At 41.5% G+C, this 26,316-nt stretch overlaps 1 protein-coding gene across 5 annotated transcripts; it reads left to right on the top strand.

Annotated features, from left to right (window-relative positions):
* The first annotated feature begins 814 nt into the window (after positions 1-814).
* zgc:165508 (uncharacterized protein LOC100101652 homolog) lies at positions 815-26,046 on the top strand. Of its 5 annotated transcripts, XM_044032892.1 has the most exons (6): positions 815-1,418; positions 9,206-9,345; positions 18,424-18,517; positions 18,694-18,876; positions 22,461-22,592; positions 23,676-26,046. In XM_044032892.1, the coding sequence occupies exons 3-6, from the start codon at positions 18,448-18,450 to the stop codon at positions 24,326-24,328; spliced, it is 1,038 nt and encodes a 345-aa protein (XP_043888827.1). In that variant the 5' UTR covers positions 815-1,418; positions 9,206-9,345; positions 18,424-18,447; the 3' UTR covers positions 24,329-26,046. The 5 variants fall into 5 exon arrangements, with proteins under 5 accessions (XP_043888827.1, XP_043888829.1, XP_043888826.1 ...); XM_044032894.1 differs by lacking the exon at positions 9,206-9,345 and having other exon boundaries at positions 815-1,204; XM_044032891.1 differs by lacking the exon at positions 9,206-9,345.
* Positions 26,047-26,316: the final 270 nt, after the last annotated feature.

The following is a 26,316-nucleotide window of genomic DNA, read 5'->3' as shown; positions in this document are numbered from 1 at the left end:
CTGAAAGACTTCTGAAATATACATGCCAGAAAGCAGATTTGTGAAAAAAGTCCAAGGCTGATGCAACAGTGCAGCAAAGCAGGTCATTTCCCGGGGCCCCAAGCTGAGCCGGGGCCACAATCGACCTGCTGAAAAACACAACAAATAAAAACTATAATCAAACAATAGTTTAAATGTTCAAATTAATGTTTCAGAATTATTTTACTTATTTTGCCAAAAACAGTTGATTGTTGAGTTGCATCTGTAATTTAAATCTGCAGTGTGAATAATATTCATTAATGTCCATTACAATCAAGTCAGCGTCAAATGAGTTCACACATTGCTAAGAGGGTCTATTAGCCCCCCAAGATTCTCTGTTTCTCAGTATAACTGTGATTAAATCGTGTGTCAGTGATTCGCTTAATGTTAAGATCATGAGTCCTGACCTCCTCCCATTACATTACCTCACACCCCTGGCAATGCCACATTTGCATTACATCACAACACAACACACCAGACAAGGAAACATTGAATTCACGTCTAAACCTTCTGTAATGTTGCTGCATGTTACTCCGTGATTGTTCTTATTAACAATACACACATTATTTAACCAGTGATTTAAGTGTACACTCTGCTTCAGGCTGATTTATTAGACTTGTTAAAAATATGCACTGTGCGCCTCATTTATCATCATGTCAACTGCTTACTGCTACATCCTGTAGATGAGTAGTGAGAAAAATACAATTCTTTAGCTGAGGACTTGCTTCTCTCGTGCAGACTCCGCCTTCCTCTCCCTGCATGTCAGCTGGCATGTAAGGTGACACCAGCCAATCACGGCTCTTTCCGCTTCTACCTGACAGAGAGAAAAAAACACCAGTAGGCGGAAACTCGTCGAGGTTCTGTATATATAGAGGTTCAGAGGGGGATTTTTTTTGTCCGCGTGAATGTGTGAAATCTCTAGAGAGATTGTGTGAGAGAGAGTGTGTGTGTGAGAGAGAGAGAGCGTGCGCAGAAGGACTGGGGATGATGTGTGTTGTGATGTGGAGTGGATTTGACCGGCAGTGATCGTGAGGGGGAACCCCGGCGCGTGCAGTTGTGATTCAAGCCCATGCTGCCGCCGCCTGACAAGGAGCTGTCCACCCGCTCTGGTGCTGAACTCAACCGCAAGACGCAGTAACGCGCAGCCGCCGCAGGAGCTCATCCAAGACCGAGACTCAGCTGTAAAGTAAACATACAAACTCACTGTTTATCTACACATGTGTTTACATGCATGTATACGGATCCGAAGCCAGTAAAACACACGGCAGGCAGCATGATGAGTGGACTTCCCCCCGCCCGCGGCGTCACTCCGGCGGTCTGAGCCAAACGCGGCGCACCGGACCGGAACCCAGCGGAGCCTCCGTAGATGCGGAGAGCGAGAGAGGCTTTCGATAAGTGAGGTACGCTGCTGCTGCTGCTGCTGCTGGTGGTGGTGGTTGTGCTGCTGCTGCTGCTGCTGCATCATGGGCGTCTCTTAATGCAAGGAAGGAAATTATCGGGAAAACATGTAAAATACATTAGCTTATACTCACGCAGCTGCGAAAATGGGCTGCATCAGCTCCAAAGCGCCAGTTGGTAAGAGTTGTTGTTTTTGTTTATTTATTTCATTTAAAGCACGCTGGGGGAATTCTGGTTTGTTTTCGCTTTTTTATTTTTTTAATATTGTTATCATTATTATTATTATTTATTTATAATTTATGCAGCCTTTCGCGGGTGCGGGAGCTGATGTGCGAGGGTTATACGCACAGCATGATGTGCGCAGACAGAAAGGTGTGATGCGAGAATGTGAGACATCTAACCTAACCTGCTGAGTCATATTAACGCGCATATTAACAATAAAGTTACGCCTAATACAGACAAGATTAACCGTTTAAAGACTGAAGAGTGTGTGCTTGCATGGGTGCGTGGTGGGAATGAGCCAAGTGCCAAAACATCGCGATGCTTCGAGAGTTGCAAGGAGCTGTTTCTTTCTTTTTCTTTTTTTTTTGGCAGCAGACACAGACAGACAGACAGAGAGCAGAGGCTACAGCAGTGAAGGATGCGCTGCTAAACGCCGTTTGAATTAGTAACGAGGATACGATAAGATAAGGAAGGACACGATGGTTCTAAGCGCCCTCAGCCAGTTTAGTTTCAAGGTAGGACACGCTTTTTAGTCTTTGCTCGCATTCTAATTCCAACGCAGCCGCGCACATGCTTCCAATGGGGTTTAATGGCAAGAACTCCTTGGCAATTAGGCTCATATTCACATTAGTCTCATATTAGTCGGGCTCCGTTTGGACACACACACACACACACACACACACAGATGCAGCTGCAGCTTGTTGCCAAGAAACAAGCTTCCTGTTGCCTCACGGTTGTTTACACCTTTACAGCAGGTTTATGTACCGTCCGCTCCACTGACGACTAGACGTCAGCTGTGGCGCCTGACTCCACACGTTATTCACCCATCCGTCATCCATCCATCCATCATCTATCATCCATCCATCCACCCATCTCTCACTCAAATCAAATCTGTTTTCATGCGATGAAAATATCACACATCTCGTCATGATCCACGCTGTGATTTCACCGCCGCCGTGTCCCCTCTCTCTCTCACACACACACACACACACACGCCTCATGTTTACACTAGCCTCGCGTCTCCTCCGCCTCTAATTGCTTGTGTAATCCGTCGTTTCAGCCACTTGATAAACAACCAACTATCACGTCTTTGCTCGCACGTTTCTGCATGAAGCGCGTGCCAAGAGCGCGTCGACAACCGCCACCTGTTTGACTCTCCATCTATGAAAATCCGTGTGTGTGTGTGTACGTTCCTTTTCTAGTTCAAATTAAAGGTGAGATTTGAAAAGAGATAGGTTTTGGTTAGGTATTAACTGGTCACGGTTAAGTTTGAGGATCATACTGTGGTTTAGGGATAATATGGTGAGGCTGGAAAAAAATGAACGGACATGAGGTCAGTGTGATAACAAGAATAGCTGTGTGTGTGTGTGTCACCTCACTGATGCTGGTTCTGACCTAATTTTGTTGATTCCCTCATAAGTCACTCAGGGAGAGAGAGAGAGGGAGAGAGAGGTAGTCTCTCAGTTTCCACGACAACAGGACCTACACAGTAAGGACCCTCTCTCTCACTTGATCTCTCTCCATGTATGAGGAAAAAAAAACAAGTCAAATATAGTAACTTAAATTAAAATGACTCCAATGCTTGTTTTCCATGAGGCAAGAGGAGACACTCAGAGGAAGGAAGATTAGCCGCATTAAGAATCAAAGACAAATGAATAAATCAACCACAGATAGATGATGACTCCGCACACCTCCGAGAGAACCACCACATCTCAGGCTTCAGTAAAGAATGAAAAGAAAACGGAAAAACAATTCATGGCATGTGTCTGCTTTTGACGCCAGAATGGAAATGAGATGAGATGTGATCTCATCAGTGATTACATAACGTGTTTTCTGTCCATCATGTGATTGTGAGCACATGCCACTTAAACGGCACCTCTGCTGTGACTGCAGGGCACTGCTGTAAAAATCACGGGCTGCACAGCAGTGACTTGTAGCTCCAGAGAGAATGTGCGCAGTGGAGTTTCACATCTACAGTATGAGGCTGTGGGGATCACTGTGTGTGTGTCGCAGTAAATGAATCTGCTCAGTACGCAGCCACTGTCAGAAACAGACAGACAGACAGACAGACAGGAGGAGGCTGCACGTGGAGTGCAGACTGTGATCATAATAATTAATTAACGTCGTATTAAGTCACGAGGAAAGATGTATATCCCCATTGTGGCATAAAAAAATCAGAAGCACTGTATGTTGGTCAATTAGACGGGATTTGCAAGTCACTCACGTGACATATTCATTTGTATACCCATTCACAATTGTCACGATAATAGAAACGATGTGTTTTATTTTTTTATCCCAATAAGCAATAATATTGTCCCATCACTCTTTGCCACACAAGATTAATATATTAAAAACAATGGTTTGCTTCTTATGTTCAAACGACATATATTATTTTGATATGAACCATAAACTTCCAGAGATGAATGTACGGAGCAGTAAAACAGATTTTACAGGTTTACAGAGAGTCTTCATGACAATCCAGAACAAAACAACGGGCTGCACATGCCACTGCAGGCTCAAATGACACGTGTGTGTGTGTGTGTGTGTGTGTGTGTGTGTGTCACATACAGTACATCCCTCACTCCTCTTAACAATGCTTTGATTGAGCAGGTGATGCAGTGATACAGTACACCCGCGGGCACCTGATCTCATCAAAGCCAATTAAATTGGCACATATTGAATTCTGCTGGTGGGCAACTTGAGCCGCTGCAGGCGCGCTAACCACCACGTGTTTGACCCGGGTGGGTGTTAGGAGATAAACTGATCGAGCCAATTGTTTTCCTCTTCACGGACAGTAACCAGAAACGCTTCCCTGCATTGGAGTGGCGGGAAAGAGGAGCCAGACACGGAGGCATCACCGTTTTGGCGGTTTGAGTGGAAGACAGTGGCGACGAGGGCAAGCTTGTGTCTGTGGTGTGCAGGACAGAGTGAGCTGTTCAAGTGTAGTGTCCGGTGAAATGCTCTGTCCATCCATCCATCCATCCATCCATCCAAAAAAAAAATCTGAATTTAAGACTCAGCTTTTTGTTTATTTCAAAATGCACCAGTAAAACACACAAAAACAGTCAAAGCAATTGACCATAAAGGTCATTTACAGACACGGAAACACCAAGTGGCCAAAGAAATGATCATATGCAGTGAACTACCACACTTACATATGTCATCCCCTGTCATACCTAAAATCAAGGCTTTAGAGACAGCGGTCAATTTTCTTCTCAGAAACTGTAAAGATGTATCATGTGATGAGGGCAATACACAATAACAGCAATAACTTGAGACAACTAAAGAAAATCAATTAAATACATTTAAATAACTGCCATTAACCTAAGTTTACACATTTGTGTTCACATAAATGCCGTGTAATTCTAAGCCATGTACTTATCATGTCACTTATTTATGCAAACACAAAATGCAAATACATATGTAGAGATGTATCATATGTTATTGAATATCTGTTTATTTAACTTAAGCAAATGTATTTGTCAATTTTTTCTGAACAGCTATATTTTATCAGATGATGGAAGAAAATGTAAATTGGACAAAAATATTGGCCCCAAAAGTTTATGCACATTCACACTATGAATGTAAAAAAAAATGAATTTTAAAAAATGTCAATATAAAATAAGAACAACTACAAAAACATATACTGGTCGACGTTTTACTCTAATAGCAGTGATATATAACAATGAATAGAAATAATTATAAAAAAGAAATCATATATACAATAATATAGCTAGGCTAAGAAATTCCAAAGCAAGCTATTAAGTGGATTCACACATTATAATTTTTTTCCAAAAGTATATTTGATAACATTTAGTTGTCTGATTACCTTTATTATGTTTAATAGGTAGACAGTCAGTCAGTCAGTCATCATCTACCGCTTTATCCTCAACCAGAGGATCGCGGGGAGTGCTGTGACAATCTCAGCTACATCGGGCGATAGGCGGGGTACACCCTGGACAGTTCGCCAGTCCATCGCAGGGTAATAGGTAGACATGTATTATTAATTATAATAATAAACAAATGGAGGACAAAATGGACAAAACCAGCTAAAATAGTGGCGTCATATACTGTTCACCGGCTCCACTGGTCTCTAAAGATCCGCATAGGCCATAAAAACAAACATCAGTTGACGTCTAGAGTGAGGATCTCTTTTTGCGATGGTTTACAACAGCCTGGTACAAGGCACTGTCTCTTTTAACATGGAGTCTTGTTATGTACAGTTGGAGGTCAAGTGTAAAGTGACACTGTCCAGACACAGCATAGAGAAAGCACAGGTGCAGCTGAGTGACAGGTATAAAGTGAGTATCAAACAGAAAGCTCTTGACATAACAAGCGATCGGTCTCATTCATCGCACTCTCAGTTTGAACTGCTTCCCTCGGGCTGACATTTACGAAGACTTGAACCTGTTTAACAAAGTAAAATTAAATTGCTAAATTGTACAACGTAGAAAGTGCTATACTTAACTGAATCTCAACAATACTGTCCATTTTCAAAAAGCATAAAACATTTTTATACTTTTTTATTAATTGATGAAATTATTTTTTGTAAATTATGTTGTGTTTTTATTTGTGCTGTCAGTTAAACACGTTATTAACACAAACCCATTTTAATGGCGTACATTTTTTTATCGCGAGATTAACGTTCTTTTTGGCCGAGCAATGCTTTCACATGCTGTTCCAACAACTAGTAACGTTAGAAAAACTAGCTAGACTGGAAACACAACAACAGGCACGCTGCAAACACTTGTTTGGGCTTGTGAGCCAGAGTGTAGTAAGCTAACGTTCCGTTTTGAGTGGACGGCGAGCGCTGTCTCCAAGTGTGCTCTCCATATCCAACGCAGCCTGGATCATTTCTTGACGCACTCCCCACATCCAACTCATGATGTCTGCAGTGTTACCAACCAAGCTGGCAGACCCCCTGAACCCCTAGTAAGGAGACCTCCGAAGACCGCTAGCTCCTTTAGTTCGGATTAGCTCGTTACGGCAACAGCGCGTTAAACCACGGGACTCTGTCTGCGTTGAAGAACGACACTTTATTCACACACTCTTGTTATTGTGTGGCTCTCACAATAAGGAATAACTCAAAATATGCAGGTGACAACATTAGCAAAAACATTAGCACAAAGAAAGCTGATCAACTTTTCTTGTGTTGATAAGAGCATTAAAATGAGAAGAAATAATGGGACAAAAAGAAATCAAGGGACATTTGGAATAGATAAAAATGTGCGATAAACCAGGAGTTAACTATGATATTAATGTGATTAATCGCGATTAAATATTGTAATCCTTAGACAGCACTAGTTCTTATAGCCATAGACAATTTTCCACATGAACATTCACCTTTAAAGCTGGTGTATGTAACTTTTAAATATAAGCAAATTTCATTAACATTCAAACAATTGTCAAATATGTTCAAACAATGCTGATTTTGTGTCATTGTGTTTGTAAAGTGAGACACGTTTCAGAAGTGAATTCTATAGACTGCTCTAAATGAGCCCTGCAGGCCCCTGCTCTGCTGCTGTATACACACAAACACTCCCTTAGTCAGGTCTGTTAGTGCTACTTGACGGAGCTTTTTTTCAGTTGAAGGACAGAACACACAAGTAGCGTACAATAATCTCTGACCAAAGACCAGAAGCAGAAAAATAACATCTCAACAAGTGCTTAACAAAAGTTACCTAACCTATCCATCTGTCCGTCTGCCCGTCTGTCCATCTGTCCGTCCACACAGCAGGTTTCATCATCAGCAGCAGCAGCTGTTACAGGTGATGGAGCGCAGCTGTTTTAAAGGTTAGACTGAAGTGCAGATTCAGGAGGACGTTTGCTCTCATGCTGGTTTCTCAGCTTTCTTTGTGCTGTATTGATGTGTCAGAGAAACAAACGTGTGTTCAACAACTGCTCTCTGCTGCCACACGCATGTCCCCGATTATGTGCCCTTCATGTACTCTTCCCTCTGACAAAGCAGAAGTCCCTCCATGAAATGTGAAAAACAGGCCAAGGTGGCTGCCGGAGCCTTACCTGCATGACCTGGCATGGCTTTAAAGTGCATGGAAGCGAGTACTCTGTGCCCTTGTGTTCTCTCTCTCTCACGTAGCCTTTAGAGTATGCTGCAGTCAAAGGTTCCTGTAGTGACTGGAGATGATATACTGTATAATAATCATAAAAAAAAAATCATAATAATATAATATAATAATAATAAGCAATTAAAAAAACAGTAAACAGGACGACTGTAAACAGAAGCAAATGGAGAGGAATTACAGAGAGTTTTAAACAGATGAGTTTTGAGTCTGGATTTAAAGAGAGGAAGAGAGTCAGAGTTGTGGATGTAGAGATGGGGAGAATATATCCGAAATATCCAAACATCTTTTGAAAAATTTGGATTTATTTTTAATTCTGATCGATTTTAGCTTAGACATTTTCAGAACTTTACAAGAAAATAGGAAAGCGACTCGTCGAAGCCATTTCTTTTGAAGTGTTCTTACATTTTTGAGGAAAGTGAAGTGAGATACAGCAGCATGAGCTCCATTCACTTATATGGTCATCACAGCTCAGTCTCCCCGTAGGCATGTGATGCCATGGGGACTGCAACTATGACAGCACGCACCAATGATTAGCCCAAACCTCAAAATGCATAGTTGGTCCAGGAATAAAAATACATCTACATTAAAGTGATATTTTAGGTTTTTTTTGAGGTTTTATGAGGTATTGACATTTTGTCAATGCAGAGAACACTGTGCCTGCGTTCTCTGGGAACCAACGTTAGACACAGACCCACACTCTCACTGCAAACACATACATCACATCTATGCCACCTTAACTCTAACAATGGCTCTGTAGTCTGAGTTCAATCTTAAGTATATGTTTTCCTCTTCATCTAGTCGCCAAACAACCTTTCCTGTCAGGAAACTGAAGTTTGATCATTCTCTATACAGAAAATCTGCATTTTTAGCCATTGGAGACAAAGGAGCTGCTGCTTTACTGCTCAACTCAACTCAAAGTTTATTTATAGAGCACATTCAAGAACAACCGAGGTTGACCAAAGTGCTGAACAGAATGACGTCAAGTAACAAAATAAAAACAGTAAAAAATACAAAAAAAAAACTGTAAGTTTAAGCCACTTACGTAAATTCAAATGAAAGATTTCAAACACCAAATGAACAAAATAACACATTTGAAATTACTGATGGAGGCAGTAGTGGATCAACAACTCCTGTGTGCACTATGGAGTGGAAGGGCATGTGATTTACACGCTTCAAGTCTATTGGCAAGATAAAGCAGCAAACATATTCTTGCGATGTTGTAGATGTATGTAGCCATAGATTTGATTAGGCGAGCCTTTTGCTAAGTGGCTACAATCTGCCTTTCCTTGTGATGAGCTGTCAATACCTCATAAAACCACGCTTCAAAATATCCCTTTAAAGAGGAAGCGCTGTCACACCATTAAAGTCATTTGTTTTGCGTATTTTGAAGCAAGAACATGCTACGGGGGCGACTTCTTTTTCTTTTTAGTTTTCCGAGTTGTTCTCTTGCTGTTACCTTCTTGTGGCTCTCTTCCTCCTGACAGTGGCGATTGACGGTTCGTTGTGCGTGGACTGGAGTGCTGCAAGCTCCCTGTCTGACCTCGCGCTTTTGGGGAACACGCGGACCCGCTTGGTGCGCAGACTGATTCAGGCAGCACCTTTGGGCGCACTGGACTTCAGTCAGGTGCCCCTAATTTATCTCTCTCTCTGCTTCCTTCTCTTTCTCTCTGAAATCTTTGGAGTTTTTTTTTTATTGCTAATAGAAATTAGCATCGCTAATCGAGCTAACCTGACACCATGTTTGTTCAGTCTTCAGGAGCTTTGTGCTTCTTCTTTTGCTGGGTTTTTGCATACCCGCTCTATTCTCACTGTTACTTTGTTATTTTGAGATGATCTCTGTATCACTTCACCTGATGTGAGCTACATTTATGTGAGGCTACAAGCAACCCTGTGTACCATCACCTGGTCTGTCAGAGATGACAGTCTGAAATGTAATTCGCCGCATGAAGCAGAAAATGACTTCCTCAACTCTTCCTGCTTTAATAATGACCTCATTAATGGAGCGATCCAAGTCTTTAATGTTAGTTTCATCTCATTGCAGTTCCGTCATCATGGTGACACATGATGTGTAACGCTTCTTGTCTTTGAACAAACTCAGAGACAAAGTCTTTCACTTGAGGTGTGGTCACTGATCGGTTAATCCCTGCAGACGCGCTCAGATCCACTCATCTGTGGGATTTCCATTTGCTACCTAACTGTTAGTTTTAATTCAAAAGTCCTCTGCAGACAACGTTTCCTTTCTGCTGGTTTCATCACCATTTATGACAATTTCATTAAGATTCGGTACGGCAAAGACAGGTGGACTAAAACAAGAGCCTGCTCCCAACCTGACAGCCTGTTAGAGCCCTGATTTAGTAAGAATCCCATATAAAATAAATGACTTTAATGGCTTTTAGGTGGTGCCACTACAAAGACGACCAAAGCCTATAAAGCTTTCACAGACACTGACACTTCAAGAAGACCTCATGTTGTCACAGTGGGATTTAAACCTCTTGCTTTGTGTTTTTTTTCAGTTTTCATGATATGTCATACCCCAACATAACTTTCTCTGGTTATACTGAGAGTACTTGTGCAAGTTCACTTAAATTTGTTTTCTTCTTGGATTTAAAAAAAAAAATTACTTTACTCTTTTTTTGTGAAGACAGAACTTTTCTGAGCACACATGGTTACCTAATGAAATATTTGTTGTATTTTTTTTATTTGAATATTCTTTGTCACTTCATTCGTTATCAAACAGACGTTTCTGACAGGAAACTGAGGCTTGTGTTTCAAGTCCATGAAGAAGATCTGTGATTTTACGTCACAGAACACAGACATTGTTGAGCCACTGCTGCCTCCACCGGAAAGTTCAAACTTTGGTGTTTTTAATGCTTCAGGACACAAACTTACCAACAAAGAGCAGCAGAACACATGCAGCCCCATGTTGCTGTGAGACAAAGCTGCAAACAAACCTAGACTTTATGAGGTGATACTTTTGTTAAGTGGCTAAAATCTATCTTCCCTTGTGTCACCAGCCTCGTTATCATCCATTAAGATGACAGATTGTGTCAAAAACAGCTGAACTATCCCTTTAAAGACAAATATAATGATAATGATGATGAGTCCACCTTTTCATCTGTTACACTGTACATCATCGTGCACCATCTGGGTGTGAATGTGATGTGTTGCAGCCTCTCAGTCTTCATGGGTTGGGCATGTTATTGAATACTGGCCATGGTGAGAGACAGGTCGGCTGGCCTGCTGATCTGATGAGAAAGATTCTCATGCGTGACACCCATGTTAGCGGGGGAGTGGTATCAGGAGTAAGGAAAAAGCAAGAAGGACCTGTGTGTGTGTGTGAGAGAGCCATTCATTCGTCTGCTGTGGCTGTCGGGTGGCTTCTGAGTGGGTGACATCATCAGTGTATTAAGCAAGCAAGGCATAACATGAGGAATTGTTCCATGGCGACCGGTTGTGGAGAATGGAGCGATATGGAGAGCAGAGGGAGGATGAGAGAGTGAGAGAGAGAGAAACTTGGTATGTCAATGCAAGAGAATGCTCAGGTTCTTTTCCACGTTGGGCACGTGTGAGGTGTGGGTTGGTGTGTATGGGGGAGACGGTGATAATCTGGATTTCAATTTTCTCTTTTTTTGAAGTGTGGTTGCTACCCATGTGGCCCCAGTGAAAAACAACTTAACAAAAAGAATCTGTGCCCACTTAAGTCTGTGACATCTTTAGAATGTGTCTGACAACCTTCTCTGACTGGGAAATGAAGCCTCTTACAACAAGGTCCATAGAGAAAAGCAGTAATGTTACATCAAGGCACACAGGAGTTGTTGATTCACTTATAGTTCAAATATATATTGTTGTTTTGTGACTTTGGTGTTCCTTCCCAAGTCAAACAAATCAACCAACGATTCCTCTAAATCATCTAAAAACACAGATTTTGTCTATGGACTTTGGTGTGGGTGAGTGTGTTAGCAGTTAATACAAAAAAATCCATCTTACAGAGGCGTAACGTAAACTTAAGAAGCCTTACATTTTATTAGTGGAGCCTTTCATTAAATGGCTAACTTGTGTCACCACCATGTTTACAGTAAAAGTGAGCCTTCATGCCTCAGACTGAAGGCTCACTGTGGTTCAGACTGGCTCAAACCAAAAATGTGAATTATCATTTTAGCGGAAAATCCTGCCTGTGTATTTTTAATTTAAGGCTATTTTTAAATCCTAAAACTGTCTTGCAAATGATGATGAGAGTGATGATGGTGATAATGATGATTCCACCTTGCCTCCATTACACTGTACATCATTGTGCACCATCTGGGTGTGAATGTGTTGCAGTGAGAGAGCCAGGCGATGATTAGCAGAGCCTAAGTGATCCATTATGAAACGCAGCCTCTCAGTCCGCAGAGACTTAAGCTGGCATAGATGTTATTCAGTTAGCTTGTTTTAAAAGAGGCCAAAATCAGCTTGTCCTTGTCTCCCAGATGGTAGCCATATTTTCAGTGAGAGCGAGAATCTATATCTTAAGCTGGTTCTTGGGACATGGGGTGAGTCTGGGTTAGTCCTAGCACAGTCAGCACTGACTGTGTGTCATTGCTTCACATAACTACTTACAAAAACCTTTGGACAATCAATGTACTGCTTTTGCTCAGAGGGCCAAATATTGAGTGTAGTTTGTAAGTGTAAGTGTCACATGCTAGTTTAGGGTAATCTTGTAATTTCAAACAGTTACAACAATCACAATTAAAAACATCGTAATGTTTACAAAACAGGAAATGAGCTAATGAGAGAGGTACCTACAGTAGATATCAAGCCTTAAGCTGTGTTTCCATCATGGTACAGTTCAGTTTGGTACAGTATGGTTTGGAATGGTAACGCCCTCAGTCAGCCTTACAATTCGAATGAGAACAGAACCTTTACTTGGTAAGTAGGTTTGTGTGCTGTGCTAGATGGCCGCGTCAGCGAGATAGCGTTGTATCTGGACAACAACGAACAACATTGAACGCAACGCAATGACAATGGACAAGGACAGAGAAGCCATTTCTTTTCTGCTCAGTTTGTGGCTATCAAGCTTTGTGTGAGAAAAGATTATAGGCGTTGAAGAAACACCACTCTCAAGGGAGTTTCTGTCGTCCAGTCTGTCTGTCGCTCCACCTGTACCTTACCATTACTCTGGTACACCGAGGGAGGGGTTATTTTGGTACTGTTAATGGAAAACATAAAGAAATGCATACCGTAGCGAACTGAACTGCTCTACTCCTTTTTAATAATCATCAGGTCATTTTCTTGTTTGGCATTGGCATATCTTTTTACAACTTTGAGTCGTCTATACTGACTATACAGTGTCTCTACAGCAAGCCCTCGATGTTCCTCCTCTGGTTGAGATGTTTTTGAGAGGGGTAGTCAGACTTTTTTGGTTTGGTAACTTTCTGCATTTTGACCCATAGCTGCAGCTCGCTGTGTTAAAGTAACTCCTGTCAACTGGTGTGCGGAAGTTGTTAAAAATGTTAAGTATACATGAATATACTGTATGCACCAATGGTATCTAATGTGGCCAGTATTTTAATTTACCCTGTTTTTTTTTGTTTTATCTATGATGAAATATTATGGTATTTTATTACTTTTAATACTTTTTTAACAATTAGTCCCTTTAATGTTAGGGGGAATCTTAAATTAGGTTTTATGTTTGAGATAATCAATGCATATGAATTAGCATGTGTGTCTGTATACACTGCATGCACATTATTAGAGTGTGTAGTAATACGATGTGCTACAGTGGACCAATTCAATTGCTGTCTTCCTCTGTTGTTGGTAGTTGTATGGTAGTAGAGAAGCAGGAGAGGGAGGTGTGAATGAAGGAGCCCTGGTTTTTAAAAAACTCATATTGATATACTGTAGCTATTCTTCAATTTATCCCCCTCCCCTTTACGAGCTGTGTTCTCATACATGTCGCTGAAATATTATTCCTGTCACTATGGGATACTCCAGTGGAAGAAATATCAAGTGCAGACGAGGCAGCGAGTGAGAGTGAGACAGACATTTTAAGGTTGGGTAGCCCCGAAGATGTATAAAATCCTTCCACACTAGGCAGTGAATTCTCTGGGCAACCATTTGACAAGAAATGAAACACATTCAGACCAACACTATATATCACTGAAATGTTCCTCAAGGGTATTAGGCACGTCTCCCCCATATTATCCTCTCGCTGATCTGTGAGCAGCACAGGAGTGTCATCGTCACACCTCGCAATGGCTGCTGATGTCGTCACCAGTTCAGGATCCCCCTTCTCTGTTCTCTCCACTTCCTATAGACACGACTTGTTGGCATGGCTGTTGTTTGCTCTTCGGGTTCTTTGTCGTCACTCAGTAGAATCGACAGAAGAAGGTCAGGGTGACCTCATCAGGGAAAAATTGGGTAAATCTTGTTAGGCAGAATTTCTGAATAAAATGCTTTCCTTAAACCTTATCAAAATGTAAATGAAGTGATCTAAGGGAGAATTCGACTTCTGCTCTACAGCTTTTCCCAAACTCTCAATGTGGTGATGCATTTCTTAAAAATGGCTCATGACAAGAGCAAATTTGAACATAATTTAGCGACTAATTTATGGCCATAGCTGTTAAAACTAATATTGTTTTAACAAATCATTTTCCAAAGATGTTCCGAGATTTTAACATATACATATAAATCTTAAAACTACACATTTGGGAAAATTGTGCAAATTTGTTCAGGAATTGGGCACAAGGCGGGGTAGTGGTTAATGCTGTTGCCTTGCAGCAAAAATAGCCTGGTTCACAATCTGGTCGGAACAAGGGCCTTCCTGCATGGAGTTTGCATGTTGTTGCATGTATGTGCATGGTCCAAAAACACGCAGAGAGTAAATTATTATTATGTGACCCTGTTTGTTGGCACTGTGGTGGACTGGTGACCTGCCCAGGGTGTCAGCTGGGATTGGCTCCAGCAGCCTTGTAACCCTCAGATAAAGTGGTCGACAATGGATGGATGATGTTTGGGGACCCCGATTTTCTTTTTCTTTTTTTTTTTAATCCTGCAACACACCTGTCTCTCACTCTATATAAAGCTTTGGCAAAATCTGGCCTGTGACGTGACACTTGAAACAAAGACAGAGGATGGTTTTACCCAGCAACTGCATGCATATGTCCTATTAATGATAATTTTATTCCAGCATTATTCAGTGTTGCAGGAAATAAAATGAAATAAAAAGTGTAAAAGAGAATTGCGCAATAAACACAGTCAGTATCAGAGCCCTTCAGAGATGGAGAGCTTTAAATCAATAATCCTAAAATGCTAGTATTTAAAGCTGTTGTGCATCGTTTTTTAAATATTAAATGCATGTCCGTTCACACAATGGTTATTAAGACAGCTCCACCCTAGCAGTGTTTAGATGTTGTATCCCCTGGCGACATTTTCATGCAGCACACAGTAAGTGATTTGTTTTATGTCAAGACACGATGGCAACAGCAATATTACACTAGTAAACAATATGGCTGCAAACAGACTCAAAACACACACAACAATTATCTAAATACTATCATGTTTACTAATTGTTCAGGTTTCACTTAGTGCTGCTCCCAAATGAACCCTTGCGTGTTGTTGAGGTGCTTGTGGCCATACGACTGGAAACAATCGGTACCACCAGGTGAGATGTACTTGTCTACCTGAAGCTGTCATTAAAGGGCTCAGTCAGCCATGTGTGTTGACCCATATTAGGTAACAACAACAAGAGCATGAGTGCGGCATGTGGCCGTTGCTGTTGACGTGCATGTTTCCCACGTGAGTCCAGGTAGGGCTAAAAAAGGGGTTAGTGGATAAAGGAACTAGTCAACACCTGATACTCCCTCTGGGGTTCGACTTACAGTGTGCAGACAGAGTTAACCCAGCTCTAGCCCTGTCACTGTCTGGTTCTGTTAACTCACTGCAAGGAAATGACCGATCTGCTCATTTGGACATCAAGCTCCATCACTTTTTCTTTCTGTAATTCATTCAGACTTGAAAGAAAAATTCTCTTCATTCACAACTTTTGCTGTCCCAGAGCTCTGTCCACATATGATGTGCAAATACGTAGCATTCTACACCTCAGTACACATAGTACTTCTCTAATTGCAGCAAAACATTATTTGTAATATGAGAGAACTCAACAGTGTGCTCATTAGCCATGAGGCTAATTTTACGGACCGGTAAAGTAACATGCAGCCTCATTTCTGTGGACTTTATGTCGAAATATTTGTTTCTACTCTTCTGCATAAATTAAAATGCAAATCAAGTGCCAGGTGAACGGATGGTGGCCCATAATAATTAGTTGCATTTGAATACAGTGTGAACATGCATTACAATATGCTTACATTACTTAATTGTCATATTTAAAGCTATAGTGAAGTAAAAATGTTGATTGTTGAATCAATCGCTACTCATACTTTGTTTATACAGCATACTTTGTTTATACAGCATGTTCCATAAAAATCCACAGAAACAATGTGCTTCACAGGATAGAAACACAACCACACACACCCATAAGTCCACCCGTCACTCATCAACCGTCCCAACAACACATTAGATTAACATTTAAAGCAGGGACGAGGAATTGAGGAAACATAAACAGGGATCACAAATTACAGATAATATGTATCTAGCATATATGTAGCCAGGTTAAAAAGGTGAGTATTAAGTTTTCTTAAAGGCCACATAGACTGGAAGCTCCAATTAACGCGGCGTTTGTGTGTGTATCTGCGTCATTACCTCGTTTATGAAACCCTAAAGTTTCAAAACAAAAGATACTGAAGAACTGGGAGTCACGTGACCAGCTGGGCAAGATGGCAGCCTAGGCTTTCAGCTCTCGGCCTAGCATGGCCAAATTGTTGATTTTTCTGCTTTGACTTTTTTTTTACTGTTTATCGTTAGTTAACAACGATGTCTACTAAAACCAAGAGCAGCCGCCAAGGTATTGACGCCATTGCTGAGGTTGTAATGCAGTAGCAGCGAGACTACCTGGAGCTGGGTCTTTCCCTGATTCAACAGGTGCCAAAGACGAGAAGCTAAGTGCTATCCAGACTGAGCTCTCCACGCTGGCGGCTGGCCTTGGCACCATCAGATCCGCACTGAAAAGCGCTGTCAGAAGCAATTCCAGTATGTTGAGTGAACACAACCAGACTCTTCTGGCTCTGGAGCTTAAATTAGCCGACATGGAGGACAGGAATAGAAGTTGCAATATTTGCGTCACTGGCCTTGAAGAGGGGCTCGAGGGCTCTGCGACATCGAGGTTATGAGAGCGCATTGGAGTTTCAGCGACGACGCCCGCAACAGAGGAGCTAATCGCACCCTGATTTTCAACGTGCTTCACTACCTAACCCGCTTTTCCACGGATTAGCAACTTCAACATCAAACACCATCAAACGCCGCCTCCAGCTAAACTGGACTTCTTTATGCCAAAGGAAGCGGAGGACTGTCTCGCGTCGGTACCAGCTCCGTGCCCGCTGGGGACCGTTCAGTTGTGCATGTTGTGTCCACGTCATTGAGTTCAATGACAAATAAAAAAACAAAATTGGTCCCAATTAAAAAAGATACTGAAAAAACTAAAACATGCCTTTATTTCAAGTTATTGTACTATTGTAACGCACTTTTTACTGGCCTCTCAAAGAAAACCCCTGACATACTTCAGCTTATCTAAAACACTCTAGGGCTCTTTGGTGCCCAACACTGGCTCCTTAACATTTAGAGTTGACTTTAAGGTCCTCCTCTCTGTGATCGTCTGCTGTTGATTTAACTTTGGAACGCCTACCTTTTAGATACCAGGGAAGCCACGCTCACTTTTTATTTTTAAAAGAAAACTCATCTTTTTACTCTAGCCTTCAACTAGCTCTTTTTTATTGTGTGTTAGTTTATTTTAAAGTTAAAACCGGGTTTCAACCTCTTGACTCTAGCCTTTTCCTATTTTATTCCACCCTTCGTTGTATTTTCCGGTTTTATTTGCATCTTTTGTTTTATCTCAAAGTTAAAACGAGGTTTTTACTTTTTGACTCCTGGTCTAAAGTACCTGTGTTGTGTTTTACTGTTTTATTTCATTGTTTCATTCTTTGCTTTTTAAATCTTATTTTCCTTTTATTGTGTTTATCTTGTATGATAAATTAAGTATATTATTATTATTATTGTAATTATTATTTATTGATATCATGGTCCAGATGAAAGAGTTGAAATGAGGAAGAGAGTGGATGCCTCTTGTTACAGTGATCATTTTTCCTTGGTTGTGATTCTGTGTATATAACAATAACGATCCCAACAGTTAACTGGCTGTTATTGAGGTACTTTTGTAATGTATTGTAATGAACATACAATAAAACAGGTGGAGATCAACAAAGAGGCCCAGAAAGTTGACCTTTAAAAGTAAGAAGTGTGTGTGTTGCATTTGTTACCTCTTCAGGAGCTTTTCGAGGAATTATGGTTAGGCATTAACTGGTTATGGTTAAGAATAGGGATGCAGCTTTGTTTAGGCTGTCCAAATGGATGGAAGTCAATGCAGTGTCCTAAGAAGAATATCTGTATGTGTGTGTGTTTGGGTGTGAGTGTGTGCATTGCTGCCATGTACATTATATTTGTGTAAAAACTCTGATTAGTGTCTGAAAAAGAAACAATAGTTAGTAATTCAACGCTGTTGAGTCGAGCCACTTTTATCCAAAGAATCACACTTTTCTCACTGTTGTCATTGCAGGTGAATGCTGACGACACCGTTGAAATGTTACCAAAATCAAGAAGAGCTCTTACCATTCAAGAGATTGCTGCATTAGCGCGATCCTCCCTGCATGGTGAGTGCAACATTAAACACACAAGCTTCTTTAATGCACTTTACTCTGTTTGTCATCAATATGAAGATAAAAAGAACAGTGTCAACACCAAATGGAGATGACACACAGCACACAATGAAAGGTGTTTGATTATATGAAGCTATGCTGTGGCGTAACCTTTAATGTTTGCCTTGTAGGTATTTCCCAGGTAGTGAAAGACCATGTGACGAAGCCCACAGCAATGGCGCAGGGCAGAGTGGCCCACCTGATTGAGTGGAAAGGCTGGTGTAAGCCTATAGACACTCCAGCAGCCCTGGAATCAGACTTCAATTCTTATTCTGATCTTACTGAGGGAGAACAGGAGGCACGATTTGCTGCTGGTAAGACCTCTATTGTATTATCATTATTATTCTGGTGCCGTGTGTAGAATTTGTTTATTCATTACACAAATATTGCAATGTCCAACTGTGCTTTAGCCATTTTATAAAAACACCTATGGCCTATTTAAAAGACTGTAATGTAAAATGATATTACTGCAATTTTGGAAATAGAACTAAATAGTGATTTAACTCTGATTTGAAAATCAGAATCTGTTGTATTACAAATCTGTGCATGATATAAATACATCATCAAACTAAATCTATGCCTATCTTATACATATGTCTGTAGATTGTGTCACTTTCCTACACCAGTGTCTATAGACAAAATCAATGATTTTACATCACAGCACATAGGAGTTGTGGATCCACTGTTTCCTCTTTTAAGTATGTTCAAAAGTTTTATTTTGTGTCTTTGATTTAAAAAATCCTTCGTTCTGATTTATTAAAGTGACAAACTTACCAAGGCAGCAGAAGAGCAGCATCTCCTGTGTTCCTGTCAGTTAAAACCACTGACTTCTCTATGGACGTTGGTGTGGGAAAGTGAAGTAAATTTTCCTGTTGGAAAAGGTTGTATAATAGTGAGATGAAGCAGTGAACATATGATAAGATATCTTACAATTACTACTGCTCATCTACCACTAACCCGTCTCCTCTTTTTTCATAAACTCACTTCAACTTTTGCTTTTCCACTATTTCCACTGCATTTCCTTCCTCTTTCCCATTCATTTCCTGTGAAAGTTCCCCTCAGTCTTTTTCTCTTATCTTTTATTCTTTCGTTGTCATCCTGGCCTTCCTGAAGCCTCCCCCCCCCGCTCGCTTGCTCACCCCCTGCAATGCAGACTCTCAAGGTTAATTTGCACAGTAAGGTTTCGCTCCTGGCTATAGCCACAGTGACTGAGCGCTTTTCCTCTGCGCCTCCTCTTGTCCTCCTTTCTTTATTCTGTCCTCTTTTATCTCAATATTTACATGACTTTTCCTACAAGAGCCATTTAAGTGTTCTCTGGCTATTTGAAACTGGAACGATGGATCAAACAAGACAAATGTTCAGAGTTCAGAGAACCTAAAGTGAATTTTCAGATTTGGCAGATGAAACAATCAGTGCATTGTTTAAAGACGATAGTCCTTTTACACCATGGGTAGTCTTTTGAAACAAGTTACTTTGAACCTGGCCTAATACATCATTTGATGAAGCTTTAATAAAGAGAAAGCAAGGGCACAAATGCCTTAAAGGTACAGTTTGTAGTATTTCTGGGGCTATATTAGCAAAGAAAGTCTTAATAATGTATGTTATGAACAGAGGGGGGTAGAGTTGCCAAAAAAATGACTCAAGTTAAAGTACTGTTACTTTAACATAACAATTACTCAAGTAGAAGTAAAAGTACTCATGAAAATAATTACTCGAGTAAGAGTAAAAAAGTATGCAGTGAAAAGACTTTTTTTCACTGCGGATTTACTTTTGAAATATTCAAAACAACACAAACGGTACAAAATAGACACACTATAATATAAAACAGCAATGTTCAAATTAAGGCTACGTTTACGTGATGGCGGTCTGAACAGAAGACACTCTTCACTTTTTATTCCGCGTTTAGACGAGCGTTTTCAGGAGGAAATCTGCGCGCATACGGTCACGCAAAAGTGTGTGGAATTCGATTGGGTATGCATGCCAGGCGGCTAGCGTATTCAAGTTTTCCACTCTGGAGGGTGGTTTCAGATTTTTGCATTTTTAAGCCCCAAAAATGCCATCACCGTCTAAACGTAAGGCACTTCGGATAAAATATTTTGTCGTTTTTACCTGCAAGCGTCCTCGTGTGAACGGGGCCTAAGATATGTTACATAATAATATTTCAAATAAATAATAAATACGGTCTTTATAATAAAATAAATAACCTTTGATCTAAAGCAATAATATATTAATTATTTAGGAAATGTCTACATCACCGTTTGACTAAAAGTACAACAAATTTGGATTATCCAATTCAGACACGTCGGCACGGTAAAAGTACAACAGAACAGAAGTGTACAACAGGAACCCAGAGACAAGAGAGAGAAATAGATGTATGTATGCGCATGTAATAAAAAAAAAAAAGTAACAACCCAAATGGAACGGTGTTCAAATATATACTCAAGTAAAAGTAAAAGTATGTGTATAAGTACAAGTATAAAGTGGAAGATGAATTAGTCCATTGATCGCTCTCTGTGGGAGACGACGCATGAATACTGAGTAAAGACCAGAGACGAGTGACTCAGAGGGGGGAGACTGAGAGTCAGAGAGATTGAAATCAAAATTAGAAGTGAGGGACAAGGCTAGGGAGGGAGCTAGGTGAGTCGATAGAGCATTTTATGAAGAGAGCAGCTTGGAAGAAAAGCATGACATGAAGAAGGCGGGCGATGAATACAAAACAGATGGATAAGAGAGACCCAGGCAGGAGAAAGGGACTCAGTCAGCTGCTGATGATAATTGCCGGTGATTGGTTTCATGGACCTTGTGGTTCTCCAGCTCTGGCACATGCTGAGTCACCTCCGGTCAAACACACGGACAGTGATGTTGCTCTTCTTACTGTTATGTGCGTTTACATGCATGTGAGTATGTGAGTGTATTTACACTCCCTATATATTCAGGCACTGAAAACAGCTAAACTTATATTAGTTATAATTGCTGTGTGGTTTATGCGTGTGTGCTTTGCATCACATTGTCAGCTTTATAATCTATTTTACAAACAAAAGCTCAGACTGGAGTAGTAAATGATCAATCAATCATCAATGTCGAGAAGGACATGGATCTGGGGTGGAGTGGCTCAGTGGTTAAGACCCTACCTTGTGTACCAAAGACATCATGGTCGCAAGTTCGATTCCACCCCTGGCTAATTGTACTTGATTCCATTGTAAGTCGCTTTGGATAAAAGCGTCTGCTAAATGACATGTGATGTAATCTGTCATTATTTTTGTGAAGGAACTCACAAAAGAAAATCATAATCACAATGAGCTTCGTCATTATTGGTAACATATAATAAAAATGACATAGATTTTAAACTACACATCATTATGTCCACTTATTATTTTTTACTTCTCCCTAGAAAATCAGGTTAATAATAATGACAATCTTATAAATGTACTGTGTTGTACTCACTGATGAGTGTGCTCTGACAAATACACAGTAAGTTTGTTTTGTTCCAAGTGTAGAGGTCATAAATTAGCCTCATTAGCCTCATTAGCCTCACCGGGGTTGGTTTCCTGTTCTTGCTTCCACAATAGCTGATGTATCAACGTTGTTGATTCTCTCAAGAAACCCCACCATGACAGACTCAACCAGTGTTTGTTTTATGTTAACATTCTTCTCCAGACATTTGCTGTCGTCGTCACTCTGCACAGACTGTAACCTGTCTAACATTCAGTGACAGCCATCTTTACTGTACCGGCCACAGGAAAGATCCAAAGACTACTCAGTGCTCGCGCTTTCTCACTCGGACCTGCCAACGAAAACCGAAAAAGAGCCCCATGTACTTGTTACCGTGCCAACCATCTAACTGCTTCCATATACAAATGTGTGGGTGTGGCTAATGTGTAATCACGTGTGTTCCAAGGTGTGGCAGAGCAGTTCGCTATCGCAGAGGCGAAGCTGAGAGCCTGGTCCTCTGTGGATGGTGACGAGTCCAACGATGACTCATATGATGAAGACTTTCTGCCTGCCAACGAGCCTAGCACACAGAGCACAGGTACACACACACACACACTGCAATAGCCGAGGTGAGGCTAAATCATATTTATTGCTTTCATATTGTCCTCTTCTGTCAAACTCCCTAACCCTCTTTCTCTCTGTGTCCGTCTTTGTCCTAGTGCCCTACTTTTCATCCGCTCCCGACGTTTTGTTTTTTTTTCCTCAGCGCAACATGATATCCCTCCTGCAAGTTTAATATGATTGGCTTTGCTGCAGAGACAGCGTCTGTGTGTGAGGATGATCTGTGAGGGGGTGACCCTGTGTGTGTGTGTGTGTGTGTGTGTGTGCTTTCACTTTGATTACACTGAACCAGCATTAACCTGTGCAGCCACTAATACTCTACCCTGCAACGTGGCTGTTGTATCGTGATATGCTAATGCTGTAGCAGTGTTCCCCAAACTTTTTAAAGATGGCAGAACGGTCGTGACCCAAATCACAATAAAAATTGGGAAGAAACAGAAAATGTGTTCATAATGTAGTGACTAATTTACAGCCTTTATTTTGATTTGGTAAAAAAATGTATTCTATGTATGTTATTCAGAATATATACACATTATACACATGCTAATTTGTTTGGGGAACCTAAACATTCACCCCCAACCCAGACTATGGGAATCACTGCTCTATAGATTTTGATTTTCAGTATTTTCAGACCACATTTTTATTAGTTTTTTCTTTTTCCTTTAAATTCACTAGAGGTGATCTAACAAAAATAAACAATACTGCATGCCATCATAAAGTCAGTCCTAAAAGCAACACAATGCAGGATTTCAACCTTCAGCAAACTTCTCCAAGATGATTGTGATGGTACATCAAAATGATGCTTAGACTCCAGCTGCTCCTTTGCTCCATTTATTCTTATCATAAATCCTTTACAATTTCATGCCAAGTAGGGTCTGCTTGATCCAAAGTGCAAAATGGTGGCTGATTAATTCTGATAAATGTACGTTACACGGTCCCTAGTGGACCTCTGTGGGCACACAGACACATAAAGCATGAACCCCGCGTTACGCTACATTTTCGTTGTGTTCTTCGGCTGTCTCCCGGACTTCACATTCACAGTCTTTATCCTTCTCTTTAGATGTGCCCTCATATCCTCCCTACTTGAAGGACCTACTCCACAGCCATCTTTGCCAACATCTAGGTCTACGAGGTCCCTGCTGCGAGGGTGGAAGTGGAAGTGGCGAGGGAGGTGGCAGCGGAGAGCCGTCCCCCACGGCAGGCTCCCCAGATACCCTGTGCTCCAGCCTCTGCAGCCTGGATGAGCACCACCCACTGTTGCGTGACCTGGGCGGCCACCGTGGCACCCACTCCCACAGCAACGCCGCCGAGCTTGCCGCAAAGATCCTGTCAGCACTGCAGGGAGGGGAGGAGCTGTTGGCCCGACTGCAGAGAGTGGGGCAGAGTGGGCCCGGTGGGGGGGACTGTGTATTCCACAGCTTGGGCGGAGGTGGGCGGGGCGTTAGGCCCTGCAGGGGTCAGGACTCTCCTTGCTTCTCCATGTCTTACTCCGAGACGTACCTGTCACCAGGGGAGGACGACGACACCCCCTGCAAGGACTATGAGAACACCGTGTGCCAGGTGGCGGCAGAGGCGAATGGGGTGGAGTTCCCGGCGAACTACGACCTACGCCGGAGGGTCTCTGACGTGGCCTCCTCTGGTGTGGTGTCACTTGATGAAGAGGATGAAGAAGAGGAGGAGGAAGAGAGGGCAGGAGAAGCAAACAACCAATGACTCCTCTCTTTCCACATCAGCATTACATGCCTCCAAACTGTTACGAGCATTTTCTTTATTTTGCATCAACCACCCTCCACGGTGTTTTTTTTTTTTCAATTTTAACAGTTGTGCATGTATCGTTTTTTTCCTCCTCTGTCTAAAAATGTAAATCATCTTCTTTGTCTTTGCCTTACTTGCAGCAGGTTAAAACTCCTCCTCTCCACCTCATAACTGCTTCGCCCTCCTCCAGTGTATCGACACTAATTTCTTTGAAGGCGTCCAAACAATCTTTTTTATCAGTGTGAGAACAGGAGAAATGGATCAGTGACAACAATTCCAACGACGTACTTGTGGTCACAGTTTTTTGGCCCCATCCCTCCTGTGAAAAGTCACTGCAAACATTGATGCCGTGTTGCTAGGCAGACAGAACGACCAAGTCCAAAACTCGGACTTTTCTCTTGTGCATGTGTTTCTGACGAGGTCCCGAGCACGGTTTATAATCTCAGCTCTTCTGTGTAACCCACGCCCATCTCTCCAGCATCTCCCCCAGTGGGGGGCGGGGGGCAGGTTGACCACTGCATCCTTGGACGTGCCCTTACCTCCTCCACCTCTCCCTCCCTCCCTCCCTCCTTTGCAAGAGACAAAATCGCATCCTTTGGGCATGGCTTGCTGAGTTTGCCAAAACCGTTTTTTAACCCTGTCACGTCCAATTATGAGCAAATGCTGGAATGTCTTTACAGTGACAGGGCGTAGTATGTATTTTAAGGTAAAGTTGAAAAAAAAGATTTGTCACAAAGGGAATGATGGAATGATTTTATTGTACTAGTTTTTTATCACCCAAACATGTTGTTGTTCTAATCATCCTGAGCATCGTTATGATGGACATCTGCCATAATGATCAGCTATAGCTACTGCATACGTTTGAGGTTCTGTGGATTCCTGTGTGGAAGTCACGAGAACTTTGGTTGTCTTTAAAAGAAAAAAAAAAAACATTACACAACAGCGGCAGCCAACAGTCGACAACAAACACAAAGAGAATGTTCCTGAAGCAACTCTTCCGCACCACGTGTTTGGCAGGAAGTAGCACAGGTTGAAGCGAGAGATGAGTTGCATTGGAGATTTTCTATATTTTTGTATGCGTTGTCTTGCTTGATCTCTTTGCCTTTGCGGCGTGCCAGTGTATGTGGTTTTTTGCACGAAGCTACTGTGGCTGTAGATTTCTTCTTTTTCTTCGTTATCACTATGTGATATAGTCTACTGGGAAAAAAAACGATTAACCAATGTGAACACAAAAGTTTCTATGATTTTATTTTTTATTTCAAAAGAGGATACTGTGATCTGGTTTGTTATCGCCATTTGTCACCATCCTCATGAAGAGCTCTTGATTTTCTTTTGTAAACATTTTAAAAAATGCTCTTCTTAATCTTATTTCTTTTCTCTCATACTGACTTGTGAAAAAAAAAAGCTTTGCCTCTTTATATACACCGTTCCCTTTTGTTCTATGATGTTTCCAAAAGGGCATGTTAACATGACACATGCAGAAACTTCCATCTCCATGGTGATGTGAGGAACCCCACTGAGGTTCCCCCAGAGGGACTGTCATTCATACAACTCAGGAAATCCCATTGGACCAGAGCATCAACGCATAACACCACATGATCCTCCATATGTGTGCGTGTGTGATTGGTGCAAAGTTATTGCCTACAAATAATTAAAGCACAGATGAATTCCCTGCATTCTTCTTTCATGTGGCGTGACTGTGCAGAAAATGGGTGTGGTCGACGTTCAGTTACGGTGTGGCTGTAATGTACGATGTCATCAAGCTCCTGGAGCTTGCACTGTATGTGTGTGTCTCATTCCAAAACCCCTCAGATGCAGCAATTCCCTTTAAAACAGTGTGTGGAGTAGCTGGGCTTTCGTTGGAGGCAGATTTTTTTTTTTCCCTGGCACTGGAAATTAAAAATATCAAAGAGAAAATTGAAAGATAAAGTAGTTTGAGGCATTTT

Source organism: Solea senegalensis, linkage group LG8 (genome assembly GCF_019176455.1).
Source record: "Solea senegalensis isolate Sse05_10M linkage group LG8, IFAPA_SoseM_1, whole genome shotgun sequence".
Classification (NCBI taxonomy): domain Eukaryota; kingdom Metazoa; phylum Chordata; class Actinopteri; order Pleuronectiformes; family Soleidae; genus Solea; species Solea senegalensis.
Note: the sequence above shows the minus strand (reverse complement) of the source record. Positions and strands in the feature narration are given on the sequence as shown.